At 40.7% G+C, this 12,578-nt stretch overlaps 1 protein-coding gene across 5 annotated transcripts in view; it reads right to left on the minus strand.

The window, feature by feature from the left end:
• The window catches only part of KCTD1 (potassium channel tetramerization domain containing 1), a 190,345-nt gene that overhangs the window by 45,186 nt on the left and 132,581 nt on the right, over window positions 1-12,578 (minus strand). For all 5 annotated transcript variants that reach the window (XM_008527574.2, XM_008527575.2, XM_070627516.1 and 2 more), the window contains one exon: window positions 1,503-1,681. In XM_008527574.2, the coding sequence (XP_008525796.1) occupies window positions 1,503-1,681 (179 nt within the window). The remainder of the gene's footprint in view (window positions 1-1,502; window positions 1,682-12,578) is intronic.

Here is a 12,578-nt window from a genome sequence, read left to right on the forward strand (position 1 = left end):
AGCACCTGCTATAATGCACTTAGGGAATTTGGGAACTCAATAATCCTAATAACTGATATGATCATTTCATTTAAAAATACATAGTCTTTTTGGGTAATTGTATTAATAGACATCTGGTTTTTTAAAAAAAATGATTTCATTTTGAATTTATAAATTAAATCTGGAAATCAAGGAGGAAATATTTCAGCTGTCTTCTCAACCTTCACATTCTTTCATACAATATCAGGTAGTGGAGTGACATAAAAAAACAAAAACAAAACACCAGCCTTCGTCCAGTTATCAAGACGACAGTGGTTTTTTTTTTTGAGGAAGATTAGCCCTGAGCTAACATCTGCTGCCAATCCTCCTCTTTTTGCTGAGGAAGACTGGCCCTGAGCTAACATCCATGCCCATCTTCCTCTGCTTTGTATGTGGGATGCCTGCCACAGCATGGCCTGCCAAGCGGTGCCACATCCACACCCAGGATGTGAACCGGCGAACCCTGGGCCAGTGAAGCAGAACTCACGCACTTAACCGCTGCGGCACCGGGCTGGCCCCGACAGTGATTTTTATGTCAGCGCTATCTACCTAGGCGGTAAGCTACCTGATATCTGTCTCTTTGTAAGAGGATCTTAAAAATGCAATTGATGCCCATCTGAAGCCTGAGTGGTGTGTTCCCATTTCACGTGAGCAAAAAACAGGCAGAGACCCTTTTTCCTGATATTAGCCCACGGGAGCTCATGCCTCGTCCTCTATCCACCACAGAGCTGGTGAAGACAAATTCTGTTAGAGGATCTGGGCATAGCCCCCAAATCTAGGCAGAGCCAGGAAGGTTGCCCCAGGATACAGAGTAAATTGTTCCCCTGGAACTCCTTTAGAATAGGTGGGTGTGGGCCTGGGAGGGGGTATCTCATAAACATAAACATATCCTGCCTAACTGTACCCCACGCTCCCTGAAAAGACTCTGTCGATATTTACTTATCTGCCTTGAGCTCTCATAAGTTCCACTGCCCTTTATTTTTTTTTAAACAAGACTATCTTGGCTTCCTGGACTTTTGCATACTGTTCTAAATATACTGCCTCACTGATAAGAGTCTCTCTCTCTTTTTTTTTCTCTCTAGTTCACAAGTTACTGGGCCAAGTGACCTCCTATTAAATTACAAGAACTGATAAGAAAGTGTGTTTTAGAAGAGGACAGGAGAAAGGTCAGTGGGAGAAATCATGGTCCTTTCTGAACTATGTTGAGAACCGTGAATCTCTTTGTAGAACAAAATATCACAGAACTTCATTCTCATGTGACATTTTGACATGTTCATACTTGACTAAGCTGTGGGTCAACCCTGACTCGTAGAAGATTTGCAGCCACATCCAAGAGTGGCCTTGGTCGTAGGGTGGCCTGCCTGGCACTTTCCTGTCCTAACCCTGGCCCTGGTGAGGCCATCCTGCTACGCTGATCAAAGGAAAAACAGTTAGATCATCAAATACATGCACTCTGAGTGTGACTTTTCCGTTGTTCAGATTACCTTGATTCAGGGTATTTGGTGAGGGTGGCCAGGCTGCTGGTGTACATGTGGCCGCCCACGTCAATGTGGACGGGCGCATTGGATTTGGTGAGCTGTGCTGGAGTCGGAATGCCTTGGTTGTTCAGTGGAGACGCAGGAGATCTAGTGATCAGAGGTCTTGACATATTGGGCCGACTGTCCTACAGAGAGAGAAGCCAATTTAGACATGTCTTCTTTTTGCACTGGAGAGAAAGGAAACACACACATCATAAAGAATAAGCCAGTGACTAGCGTTGATATTCATTCAGCAATAAAATCCAGAAGCTCTTGCTTTTGTTATAATGAATATTTGAAAAATAAATTCTATGACAGAGCAAAGGGAAACTTTGCATGCTCAGGATCAAGGAGCCGAATTCATGTTCATTTCAAATCATCCTGAGCACTGTGACAGCTTATTTTACTAATGACTTCTCACATTTTACAACTGGTAAATGGCATGTAAAGAAATACTGTTCACTCCGAATGAAAAGATAATCCACACTTAAAACAATCACATCTAAATAAAATAGGCATGCTTTCTCCTTCTCTTTGAAAACTCCCTTATTGCTATATGCACTTGGAATAAATACAGACCTTCAGCACTCGTGTTCTGCAAAAAGTTTTCTTCGATGTCTATTTTTCAAATCGGGAAAAAGAGGGCATGACTGGTCTAGACATCAGCTCACATACTCAAAGCAATCTTGTAAATAGGCACAAGTTTATCAGTCAACAGATTAAAAAAAAAAAAAACTACCCCCACTCTATGCATTTGGCTCTCTGTTTCTCTCCCTATAACACTGTGGTCTGGGGACACTTTGAAAAGAGTGTACCCTCCAGTGATAAGTATATGCTTGTGAGCCACGAGCACGCTGCTCTTCTGCACGCCGCGTTTCTTGAGGAGGTCAAGTTCCCAAGGAGGTGCTGAGGCAGATGTCCACGGAGCAGTGGGCAGTCCCACGGCAGAGGTGCAATGGGAGCAAAGAGAGCAGGAACATAGCACATGGTGGCAGCGAGACCATGCTGAAGAAACTGTCCTCTTGAGAAAATAAAATGTTACATCCTTTCCGTGGATACAATATACATATTTCAAACACTCTCCAAACATGGTTGATTGCCTTTAAATTAGAGCCCAAATCACAGACAAGTAAAGTCAGGTTGCTTGTGTTCAATGAAGGGGTCAAATATTTAGAGTCCACATCTGAGGAATAAGCTAGAATAGCATTTGTGTATGTCTAAATTCTGCAAGACCAACACCACTAGTATAACTCTCAGATTTATAATTTTGCCAGAGATTGTTTTCAAACATGCAAACAATGTGTGGCAAAGCCAGTGATAAGGCATAATAAAGGGATTTTGAAAAATGCCTTGGATGGAGATTAAAAAGGGGAAGTCATTTAGTTTTTGTGCATAAAACCCAGCATGATAAAATATAAATTTGCAAAACATCATAGATTTTATGATTGGAAACAGCTTTAGGAGTTACCTGGGGCACAATGTTAGACTACTTAGCATTAACCACATGTCCAGGCAAGACCGTGAACGCACAGGCTTTCCGAAACTCCGCGTCTACTGTGAACGGGCTGGTGCTTGGGCCTTTACACAAAATGCTGACCATCTGTGTTTATGCTTTTCTCCACGCTGGATCAAACAGAGCCCAGAAACAGTCACAGAAACAGAGTTAATGTTTTATTTCTTAAATTGGGTGGTGGGTTCATGGGTGTTCACTCTATTCTTTTTTATACATTCTTGTGTATTTTTAATAATGCAAAATAGATATTTAAAAAAGCACAAAAGGATGTTTGTAACACAACAGAGAAAAGAAGTCAAAGAGGTATTGAATACGAGAAAAAATTAAAGAACAAAGACAGTTGGTAGGAAATATAAAACAGTTAAGACTTGGAAATATTAAAAGTAGCATGTTAAAATTCGGATGACCAAAACCACATTGTTTTCCTTTTAAAATGCAATCACATAATCTGTGCTTTTAAGAGATACATACCTCCTGACTTCCTTTTACAAATGATTTCCCAGCTAAAGGCACCCCCCCCACACACACCCTGTTACAATTCAGCCCATCACAGCACCGCGGTGTCTGTAATAGTTTTTCAATTGGACACATTCTATATCCTGCCTGAGGGTGCTCAGGCGAAAATGAACAGATTTGCAGGGTTAATACTGTAGTTAGACTGTGACCTCATTCAGCGCAGCTCTAACACTGCAAGGTCTATATAGAAGGAGAAAAAAATTAAAGCATAACCGATCGGTTGAAGGATTCCAGATTTCTCAGAATCTATCCCATTTACATTATAAATCATAAATGTATGGATATTGCTAAATTTAAAACTAAACCCATGTTTCTTCAGCTGGGGTGGGGGTGGGGGGGAGTGGAGATTAACCCTTAAGGGCAAGGAGAGAGTTCCTGGTGGCTGCACTCATCAGACTCTATCAGGACCCGGAAGCACAGAAGTGGTCTCTGGTGAGCCCTCCTAGCTGTTTTCCTAGGCTCTCTCTTTCCATCCCAGAAGCTTTCGCTGTTCTGTATGCGGCCCCTTAGTTATGATCATTTCCAAGGCACTAACTGACATTAGCTAACAGAGTAAAGGCTTTTCCTTCTGTATTTTCTGGATTGGTGAGACTGACAGAACTTTTAAAATCCATGGGCTGGGGTTGGGGGAGGATCTTTGGGGCTGGGAGGTCTTGGCGCTTGTAGTGGACACTTAATATCTAGATGTTTCATCTAACACAATTCTGGCAAGCTCCTTCCCTCGCCAGTGACTGGAGCTGATGTTTCTCTTCTTTATCTGGCACTGAGGTCCCGGAGGGGATACTGACCTGCAGCAGCCATTTCCCTACCCGCCCAGGAGGAAGGCAACACCCAGGAGGCCTGAGCTGAAAGCTGGGTTCTCACTGACATTGTTTAGACATGGAATCAACCAACTCTGAGCCTCTATCTCTAAATTTCCTGTTACTTGGGAAAATAAATCTCTTTATTTTTCAAGCTAGTTTGAGTTGGGATTTCTGTTACCTGTCCGGATAGAATACGCTTCATTTACAGTTGCCTCCCCGTGAGGGCATTTGGCTTGGTGAGTCTTGGCCTGTGATGCCAAGAACAGCTGCCGGCTGATGGATGCAGCAGAATTCTGTCATATTATCACCATTCTCCAACTTCACTTCTCCAGCTGCCTTCCCCTTCAATCACTCACCCATCATCGTCTCAGTTTGGATATGCCTTTTAGTATTACTTCCGGGGAATGAAAACCATTAACTTCAACCGGAAAGGGTGCAAATGTCTTGAAGGTGGCATTATCGCTATTGAAGAAACAGCCCAAAGCACTGATATGTTCTGAAAGGCAGCCACGTAGAAAGCTATCTCTGATAAACCCCCTTCTGGGACAGTCTCCTCGCCCAGGGGAGAGGAACCCCACCCCCAAATTAAGCTACTTGGTTACTGCCCCTTCCTCATGCGTCCCATTGTTCCTTCCTTGCACAATATTTATTAACATCTCCTAAGTGCCAGGCACTGTCCCAAGGGATGGATATACAACAGTGAACATGACAGACTGGTCTCTGGCCTCACTGGGCTTGTTGTCCAGTGGGACAGAGAAGCCAGGAAACAAGCACCCAGCGGCCAGGCAGGAGGAGGCCAGGTTCCTGTGGTAGCATAATCGAGGGGATACGTAAGCCAGGCTTGGGGGCTGGGAGGAGGGATGGGGAGGTTCCCTGGAGACAGTCTATGCTGAGATCGGATGGATGAGAAGCCAACGCACAGTGGGAAGCTGGAAGGAGGGCTCCAAGCAGTATTGCCAAGGCCCCAAAGTGGGACAGCACATGGTACATTCTAGAAATTATACGTTCAGCATATTGTGAGAATTCTCCCACTTATTTTTTCCCCAGGGTAGGGCAACAATGCAGGAAATAGAAGTTTGTAATATGACGATCAGAGAACCACAAAATTAAATGATAACTTACAATAAAAAATAAATAAAACCCACCATAACATCCTTATATCTGGAAAAGGGGAAGAGGAAGAAGAAGGGAGCTAACAGGTGGTTTTCTAAACAGCGCTGTCCAATAGAACTTTCCGCAACAATGGATATGTTATGATCTGCACCATTCAGTAAGGCAGCCGCTAGCTACATGTGACTGAGCATTTAAAGCGTGGCTAGGCCAACTGAGGGACTGAATTTTTAATTTTATTTTAATTATTTAAATTTTAATGTAGCCAGTGGCTATCATATTGGACAGCATAGTTAAACCTTGCTTGAATTTTTCTTAATATATGGAAGCTCAAATCACAACAACTTGAACTTATCACTCATGTCTAAATGGAGAAGCAGGGGTATTTTAGAAGTGAATACAAACAGCTTAGGGCCCCACAACACATTCATTTCCCTCTCCCTTTCTAACTGTCTCACTCTCTTCTTTACTGATTTTATGAAAATAAAATAAATTAATAGCCACACAGTGAGGAAAACAAATGATGTCCTGCTGCATAGGCAACATCTATGGATCTCACAGAGACAGCGCTGAGAAAAGAAAAAGAAAAGACAGACTCCAGAGCACATCCCGCCATGATTCCATTCACAAGAAGTTACAACAGCAAAATGAATGTTATGACAAAGCTCAGAACACTGGCCACCTCTGGGGGGTAGAGACTAGAAAGGGTAAGAATAAGCCTTCTAGAGAACTAGAAAAGCGTTAAATCTTGATCTGGATGGTTACACAGTTGTATACATATGTACGCTTAAGATTGATTCCCTTTATGTTCTGCTTAAAAAGAAAATAAACCAAAACTAATCTTGGAAAAAACTCTTCCAATCAAAACACTTTACTGTTCTAATACTCCAAATTTAAATTTCTAATACAGAAATTTAAATTTCTGTGAAATATTGTCTTTTTTAAAAGCCAAAAAGATGTTTATTATTTGCTCTCATAGGATTCACCAAATCTGACGACAATACTCTGACATGGAACAGCCGCAGGAAATTTTATTTCTAAATCTTCTTTCCCCCATTTCTATCTTATATGGATTTTCTAGGCAGGTTGATCAGTTTATCTTTAAAATTTCCATTTCCCAGTGTGTGGCTTCCTTGTAGCTTAATCATCCATCTCACCTACCCACCAGGGCGGCAATGATTTTTCGGTAGCAGAGTCCTTCAAGGGCTTTGACTTCAGGCATCTTTCAAAAGAAGCTAATGAAAAATTTGCCTCCTAAATCTAGCCTAGCTGTGTGCTGTTCAAACAGGAGCCGCAGGGGCACTGCCTTGAACAAATGAGCTGAAGTTTAAACTCAAAGCATTAACGACTTTATTTGTTAAGAATGTCTGCCCCTGTCCTATATCACGTTTCACCATCAAATTGGACAATATCACCTCTTTCACTGGGAAAAGAAACAGGTTTCTTGGACATATTTCCACAAAAGCACATCAATAATAAAATACTTATCTATATTATTTGGTAGAGTAATTCATTACATTCAATACAGCAGAGAAGGAACTTAATACAAATCATAACTTTTCCACGAATTTCAACCTGGGTTTAATATACATGTGATATATTTCTATCACACATCCACATTCAAGTAGCATCAATATTATACGGAATACCTGGAGAATGGAGTGTTCTGATTAACTCTATTTTCTGATACTTGGCCAATATTTAGGATATGCAAACTGTAATCAAAGTATCTCAGGCAAGAACACTGAAGTTCCTGGGATGGAAATTTGTGATGACTTTGGGAGTGCTATTTTACCACGGGCACAATCCTATTGGGCTCACAAAGACATCACCTTACTGATCACAGTCACCTAATTGTATAACAAGACTCTCAACCACAAGGTCAATGTATTTTCTAAGAGGCCTCACTGGTTCCTTCATTCATTCAAGTAATAAAGAGGGAAAAAAAATCTTTTCCTGTAACTTCACGAGTTAAAAAAAAACACAAAACACCACAGCGCTTCGAAATTGATGAGTACTGCATACATAATTTATTTAGAGGATAGTTTCTGTCAATCTCTGAAAACAGCAGAAAATTAAGCCAAAAAGCCTTCTGAGCATTCAAATTTGATCTCAAATATTCCATTTACTTCACTCATAGGAACCCCCTTCAAATTCACAGACCTACTTACTCTTAATTCATGCATGTATAATAATGTGGTCATTGGTTTTCTAGTTCACAGGACAATAACTAATTGCAAAATTCATCCAAAATTAAGTTGTTCCAAAATCAAACCCTAGACTAGCTTAGATTAGAAAGTATATGATATATTGAAGAAAGATTTCTGCCAAAAAACATAAAGAAAAACATTTTTTTAAAGGTAAGACAAAGGGCCGGCCCGGTGGCCAAGTGGTTAAGTTTACGCGCTCTGCTACGGTGGCCCAGGGTTTCGCTGGTTCGGATCCTGGGTGCGGACATGGCACCGCTCGTCAGGCCACATTGAGGCGGTGTGTCCCACGTCCCACAACTAGAAGGACCCACAACTAAAATATACAACTATGCACTGGGGGGATTTGGAGAGAAAAAAGAAAGAAAGAAAGAAAAAAAAAGATTGGCAACAGTTGTTAACTGAGGCATCAATCTTTAAAAAATAAATAAATAAATAAAAATAAAGGTGAGACAACTTTTAAAACTTCATATAGACGGAAAAGTCACCCATACAGAACAGGCACAGAGTACAGGAGAGACAGCCCTGGGTTTTGGGATCTGAGGACCTGGTTTGAGCTCAGCCTTACCCTTTGTGTGATCTCAGAGAAGTTCCCAAACCCATCAGACTGCAGTGTCCTCATCTCTAAGACAGGGGTGAATCTTCTCACCTTACTGAGAGGTAAAGCTGGCAGAGGGTGAGACAAGTCTGTGAAAGCATACAATACAGTGCCTCACCTAGAGAAGGAGAAAGGAAGTTTCTTTCCTTTCGCACATGAAAACTGAAATTTGACAATCCAGTAAACCAGATGTACAGAGGAGACGTCTATGGACTTGGTGAGAAGTATACAGAACTTTTTTTTTTTCCTTGCTAAGGAAGATTCGCCCTGAGCTAACATCCATGCCAATCTTCCTCTATTTTTTAGTATGAAGGCCACCAGCATAGCATGGCCACTAACAGAGAGGTGTAGGTCCACCCCTGGGAACCGAACCCGGGCTGCTAAACCTTAACCACTAGGCCACCAGGGCTGGCCCTAGAGAACTTTTAAAGTAGTTGATGAGGCAAGATCCATGGCTGAGAAAGACAACATTTTACACTGATAAAGCATTACACTGTGAGGTGTAGATGAATAAAAAGCAAATAGGGCAGGGCATAACAAGATGCCAGTTATCTGCTTTGGACAAAGTGTATGAAAGGAAGCAGAGAATGAAATAATCACAGTAGGTTCATAAAATGAAATGGCACTTGATCTGGACTGATTTTTCTTTTCAGATCAAAATCTTAATTTCACAGATTAAAAAAACCCCCAAAATCAAAAATAGGACACTTTAAAGTTTTTTCACAATGACTAGCAACTGTGTTAAATTAATGTGCAATTACTTCCTAATAGCAAAACGAAATAGCAAAATGCTATTCTTCCCTTGCAGGACATTTGGTCCTGTCCAAAATGTCCGTCAAACATTTGGTCCACGCCAAAAAGTCCTTGATATTTGGTCCTCTCCAAAACGTCCACAATACATTTGGTCCATGTCAAAAGGTCCTTGACATTTGGTCTTGTCCAAAACATCCATGAACATATTTGGTGCATGCCAAATGGTTTTGGACAGGACCAAATATGACTGGATATCAAGGACCTTTTGGCGTGAACCAAATGTCTTCTGGATGTTTTGGACAGGACCAAATGGTCCTGCAAATGTCAAGGACCCTTTGGCGTGGATCAAATGTCTCCATGGACATTTCATACAGGACCAAAGATGACCAGATATCAAGGACCTTTTGGTGCGGACCAAATGTCTTCTAGACCAAAGGTCTTCCGGACGTTTTGGACAAGACCAAACATCTGCTAATCTATTCTTGCTGCGGGTCAGGAAGAGGAGTTCCTAGTGCTTATCTGTTTCAATGCACAATCTCTGCCAGATACGGAGTATGTGACCTCAATATGCCTTTTTATTGTTTTCTTTTTCATAGTGAAATATGTATCCAAGACGCTCCCTTGTTAGATTACCAAGCTGGGACCATGAAAAGAACAACTATTTGCCCAAATTTCTCTTTTTTCCCCCCAAAGGAAAGTGAACTCAAAAAAGAGAACATTTTGATAGAATTTTGCCTTTTATTACAGCTAGATTAATTATTCAATTAGATTTCTTAGATATTTTTAAATGTACTTAAAATATCACAGAGTATTTTTAAATATACACTACTGCTCAACTATGGGTGTTACTAATTTTTAAAAAAATTAAAACACAGCATTAAAGTGCAAGTAGATTCTTTAACAGTTGTATAGGGAAAGGCCATTTTTGCAAAGATATGTTGTACATACAATGAAAAATTCTGGAATTAAACACACGAAAATATTAGTAGGGGCTAGGACTGGGTGATGATATTACAGGCAAATTTAGTTTTTGTTTTTATTCTTTTGTGCTTTATGACATTGAACATTCACTACTTTTGAAATTACAAAATGCTATTTTTAAAAAGGAAAAAATGTATTGTCCAATTAAATCAATTACTACATACTCTTGGTATGCTGCTATATTTTACCTTCATAATCAGGGTTTTTTGGGACATTTTTAAATGAAGGACTGAATGAAGAAATACAGAAAAGGAACTGAACTTAGGGATAAGGCTTCCTTTCCCTTTATTTTCTTGCCAGGGAGGAAATGTGCAGAACAGAAAATTAAATGGGCCTCAGGTCATGGTAAGCTCATATTTAGCTGACACAGAAGTCTATTTAGTTTGATCCTGAAAGAAAGGAGCAGGAGTGTATGGTTTCCACACTTTTGGGAGCTATCTGGTCACCTGTCCCCTCCCCCAGACCCCCTCCGCTCCCAGATCTAAAATACAGCAACAGCAAGAGGGTAAAAGCTCTACATGGACACCTCTTGCATTTCCAGAAGTTGGTGTTCTGCACGCGCTCTCTTGGAAGGAAGATGCGGATGGCAGCAAAGGTTGGCAATGAAACAGTATCTAACACTCATAGACGGCCTTCCAGGCTGAAATCAGAAACCTCGGCACAATGTTAAGCATTATCACCATTTCACACAGAAGGAAGTTGACTCTGAGGTCAAGTGGCTTAGCCTATAATTATCTAGTAATGAATTTACTGTGATATTTTACACGCTAGCCATTGTGTACCAGGATAAGGTGACCACTCTCCATTCCTAGGCTATCCATGCTTTGGCTTTCACGAGGGAAGAGACAGACTTGCCTTGCTCCGTCCACATTCTTCCACTAGGTCTGCCTGGGGATGAACACAACTGGCTGGAGGGTTAGAAGGACTGTCAGTGGTCATGCAGAAGGCAGGAGCTGCTGGCCCAGGAAATGGGCTCCTCCCCCCGTCACAGAGAATTGGCATTTTATGTACTCCTCTGACTGCCAGTCCTAGAATGTTAACTACAGGATACATCAGCCTCTAAATAGACAATAAACTTGACTTACTGACTTCTGGAATGTGGTCATAAAAATGCTTTGTCCAGCAGTGTCAAAAGCTAAACATGTTCCTTCTAAATTTAATTGGGTCCCTGGGAACCTCCTCTTAAGATTCTTAAATGGCTATTTGCTTGAGCCTTTTGCACTAAAAAATCAAAAATTACAATACACAGGTTTGAAAATACACTAGCTTACTCTAACAAGTAACAGATGTGTTCAAAAAGTTCATTTGCTCACTTGTTCACTCATTTAGAAAATGCTGGCTGGCTATTCTATTTGGTGCTGGGCTAAGGCCCTGTGGAGGTGAACTTTTCAGAGAGTTGAGAGTCTGATTTGGGAACTGGTCATATGCACAGGGATCTCCTGAGGACAAGAGATCCTCATGTAACTAAAAATATTTTAAACCAAATTATGCTTTAAATGCTCTGAGAACTACTTATTGACACTCTTAAGTAAATGATTTTGAGGGCAAACAATAATATTTTGGTACAGCAAGAATGTACCACACTTGGTTTTATGAATCCAGGGTACATTATTTTTTTCATTTTTGGTGATGAAGATTGGCCCTGAGCTAACATCTGTGCCCAGCTTCCCTTATTATGTTACTGTCACAGCATGGCTTGATAAGCAGTGCTAGGTCTGCACCCAGGATCCAAACCCATGAACCCCGGGCTGCTGAAGCAGAGCAAGTGAACTTAACCACTCTGCCACCGGGTTGGCCCCCAGGGTACATTATTTTTAAAGAAGACATACCTATATTTAGTAATTCTACATTACAAAGATCATACTCCTAATTTTTGACCCAATTACCTTTTAAAGAAGGAACTAGTTGCAGTGCTTCTAAGAGAGTCGGCATTGATCGAGGTTTCTAAACCCAGAAACGTTTTCTTGAGGATGTGACAAAGTAGAGACCCAAGTTTTCCTCTGAGCCACGTCACTTTGGCAAATTACTGCATCTCTCACTTCAGTTTTCGCATTTAGAATATATGCAGTTGAACCACCTGGCCTATAATGCTCTTTTCAGTCCTGATGTTTTTACAATTCTATGATTCTAAAAGATATAAACCATAGATAATTCAAATGTCTTAAGAAATTTAGCATTTTAGGAGGTCAGATTTGGAATTCAAAATTCCTTTGAAAGAAAGGGAACTGGTCATGAAATGAAAAGCATTCCAAAAGCATGAGTGCCAAAGAAAAAAGAAGCCAAGACTAAGATTTCAAGATTTCTTAACAATCACAGCATTTTCTCTAACTGATTAGGAAGATTACATTTTAACCACTACTGCTTTTTATTCGCCTTTACTGACAGGAGGAAATGGCCAATAAATATGGTGCTTAATGAGCAGAATGCCAACTTCAGAGAGCTTCTTTACTTAGTTACCATTTTATTGGAGTATTGTTTATTTATCTACATCTTGCAATGTTCTAAAATACTAGGGGTCTGAAAGAAGCTTATCTGAGATTCCCTTACAGAACAGAAATAACT

Source organism: Equus przewalskii, chromosome 7 (assembly GCF_037783145.1).
Source record: "Equus przewalskii isolate Varuska chromosome 7, EquPr2, whole genome shotgun sequence".
Lineage (NCBI taxonomy): Eukaryota > Metazoa > Chordata > Mammalia > Perissodactyla > Equidae > Equus > Equus przewalskii.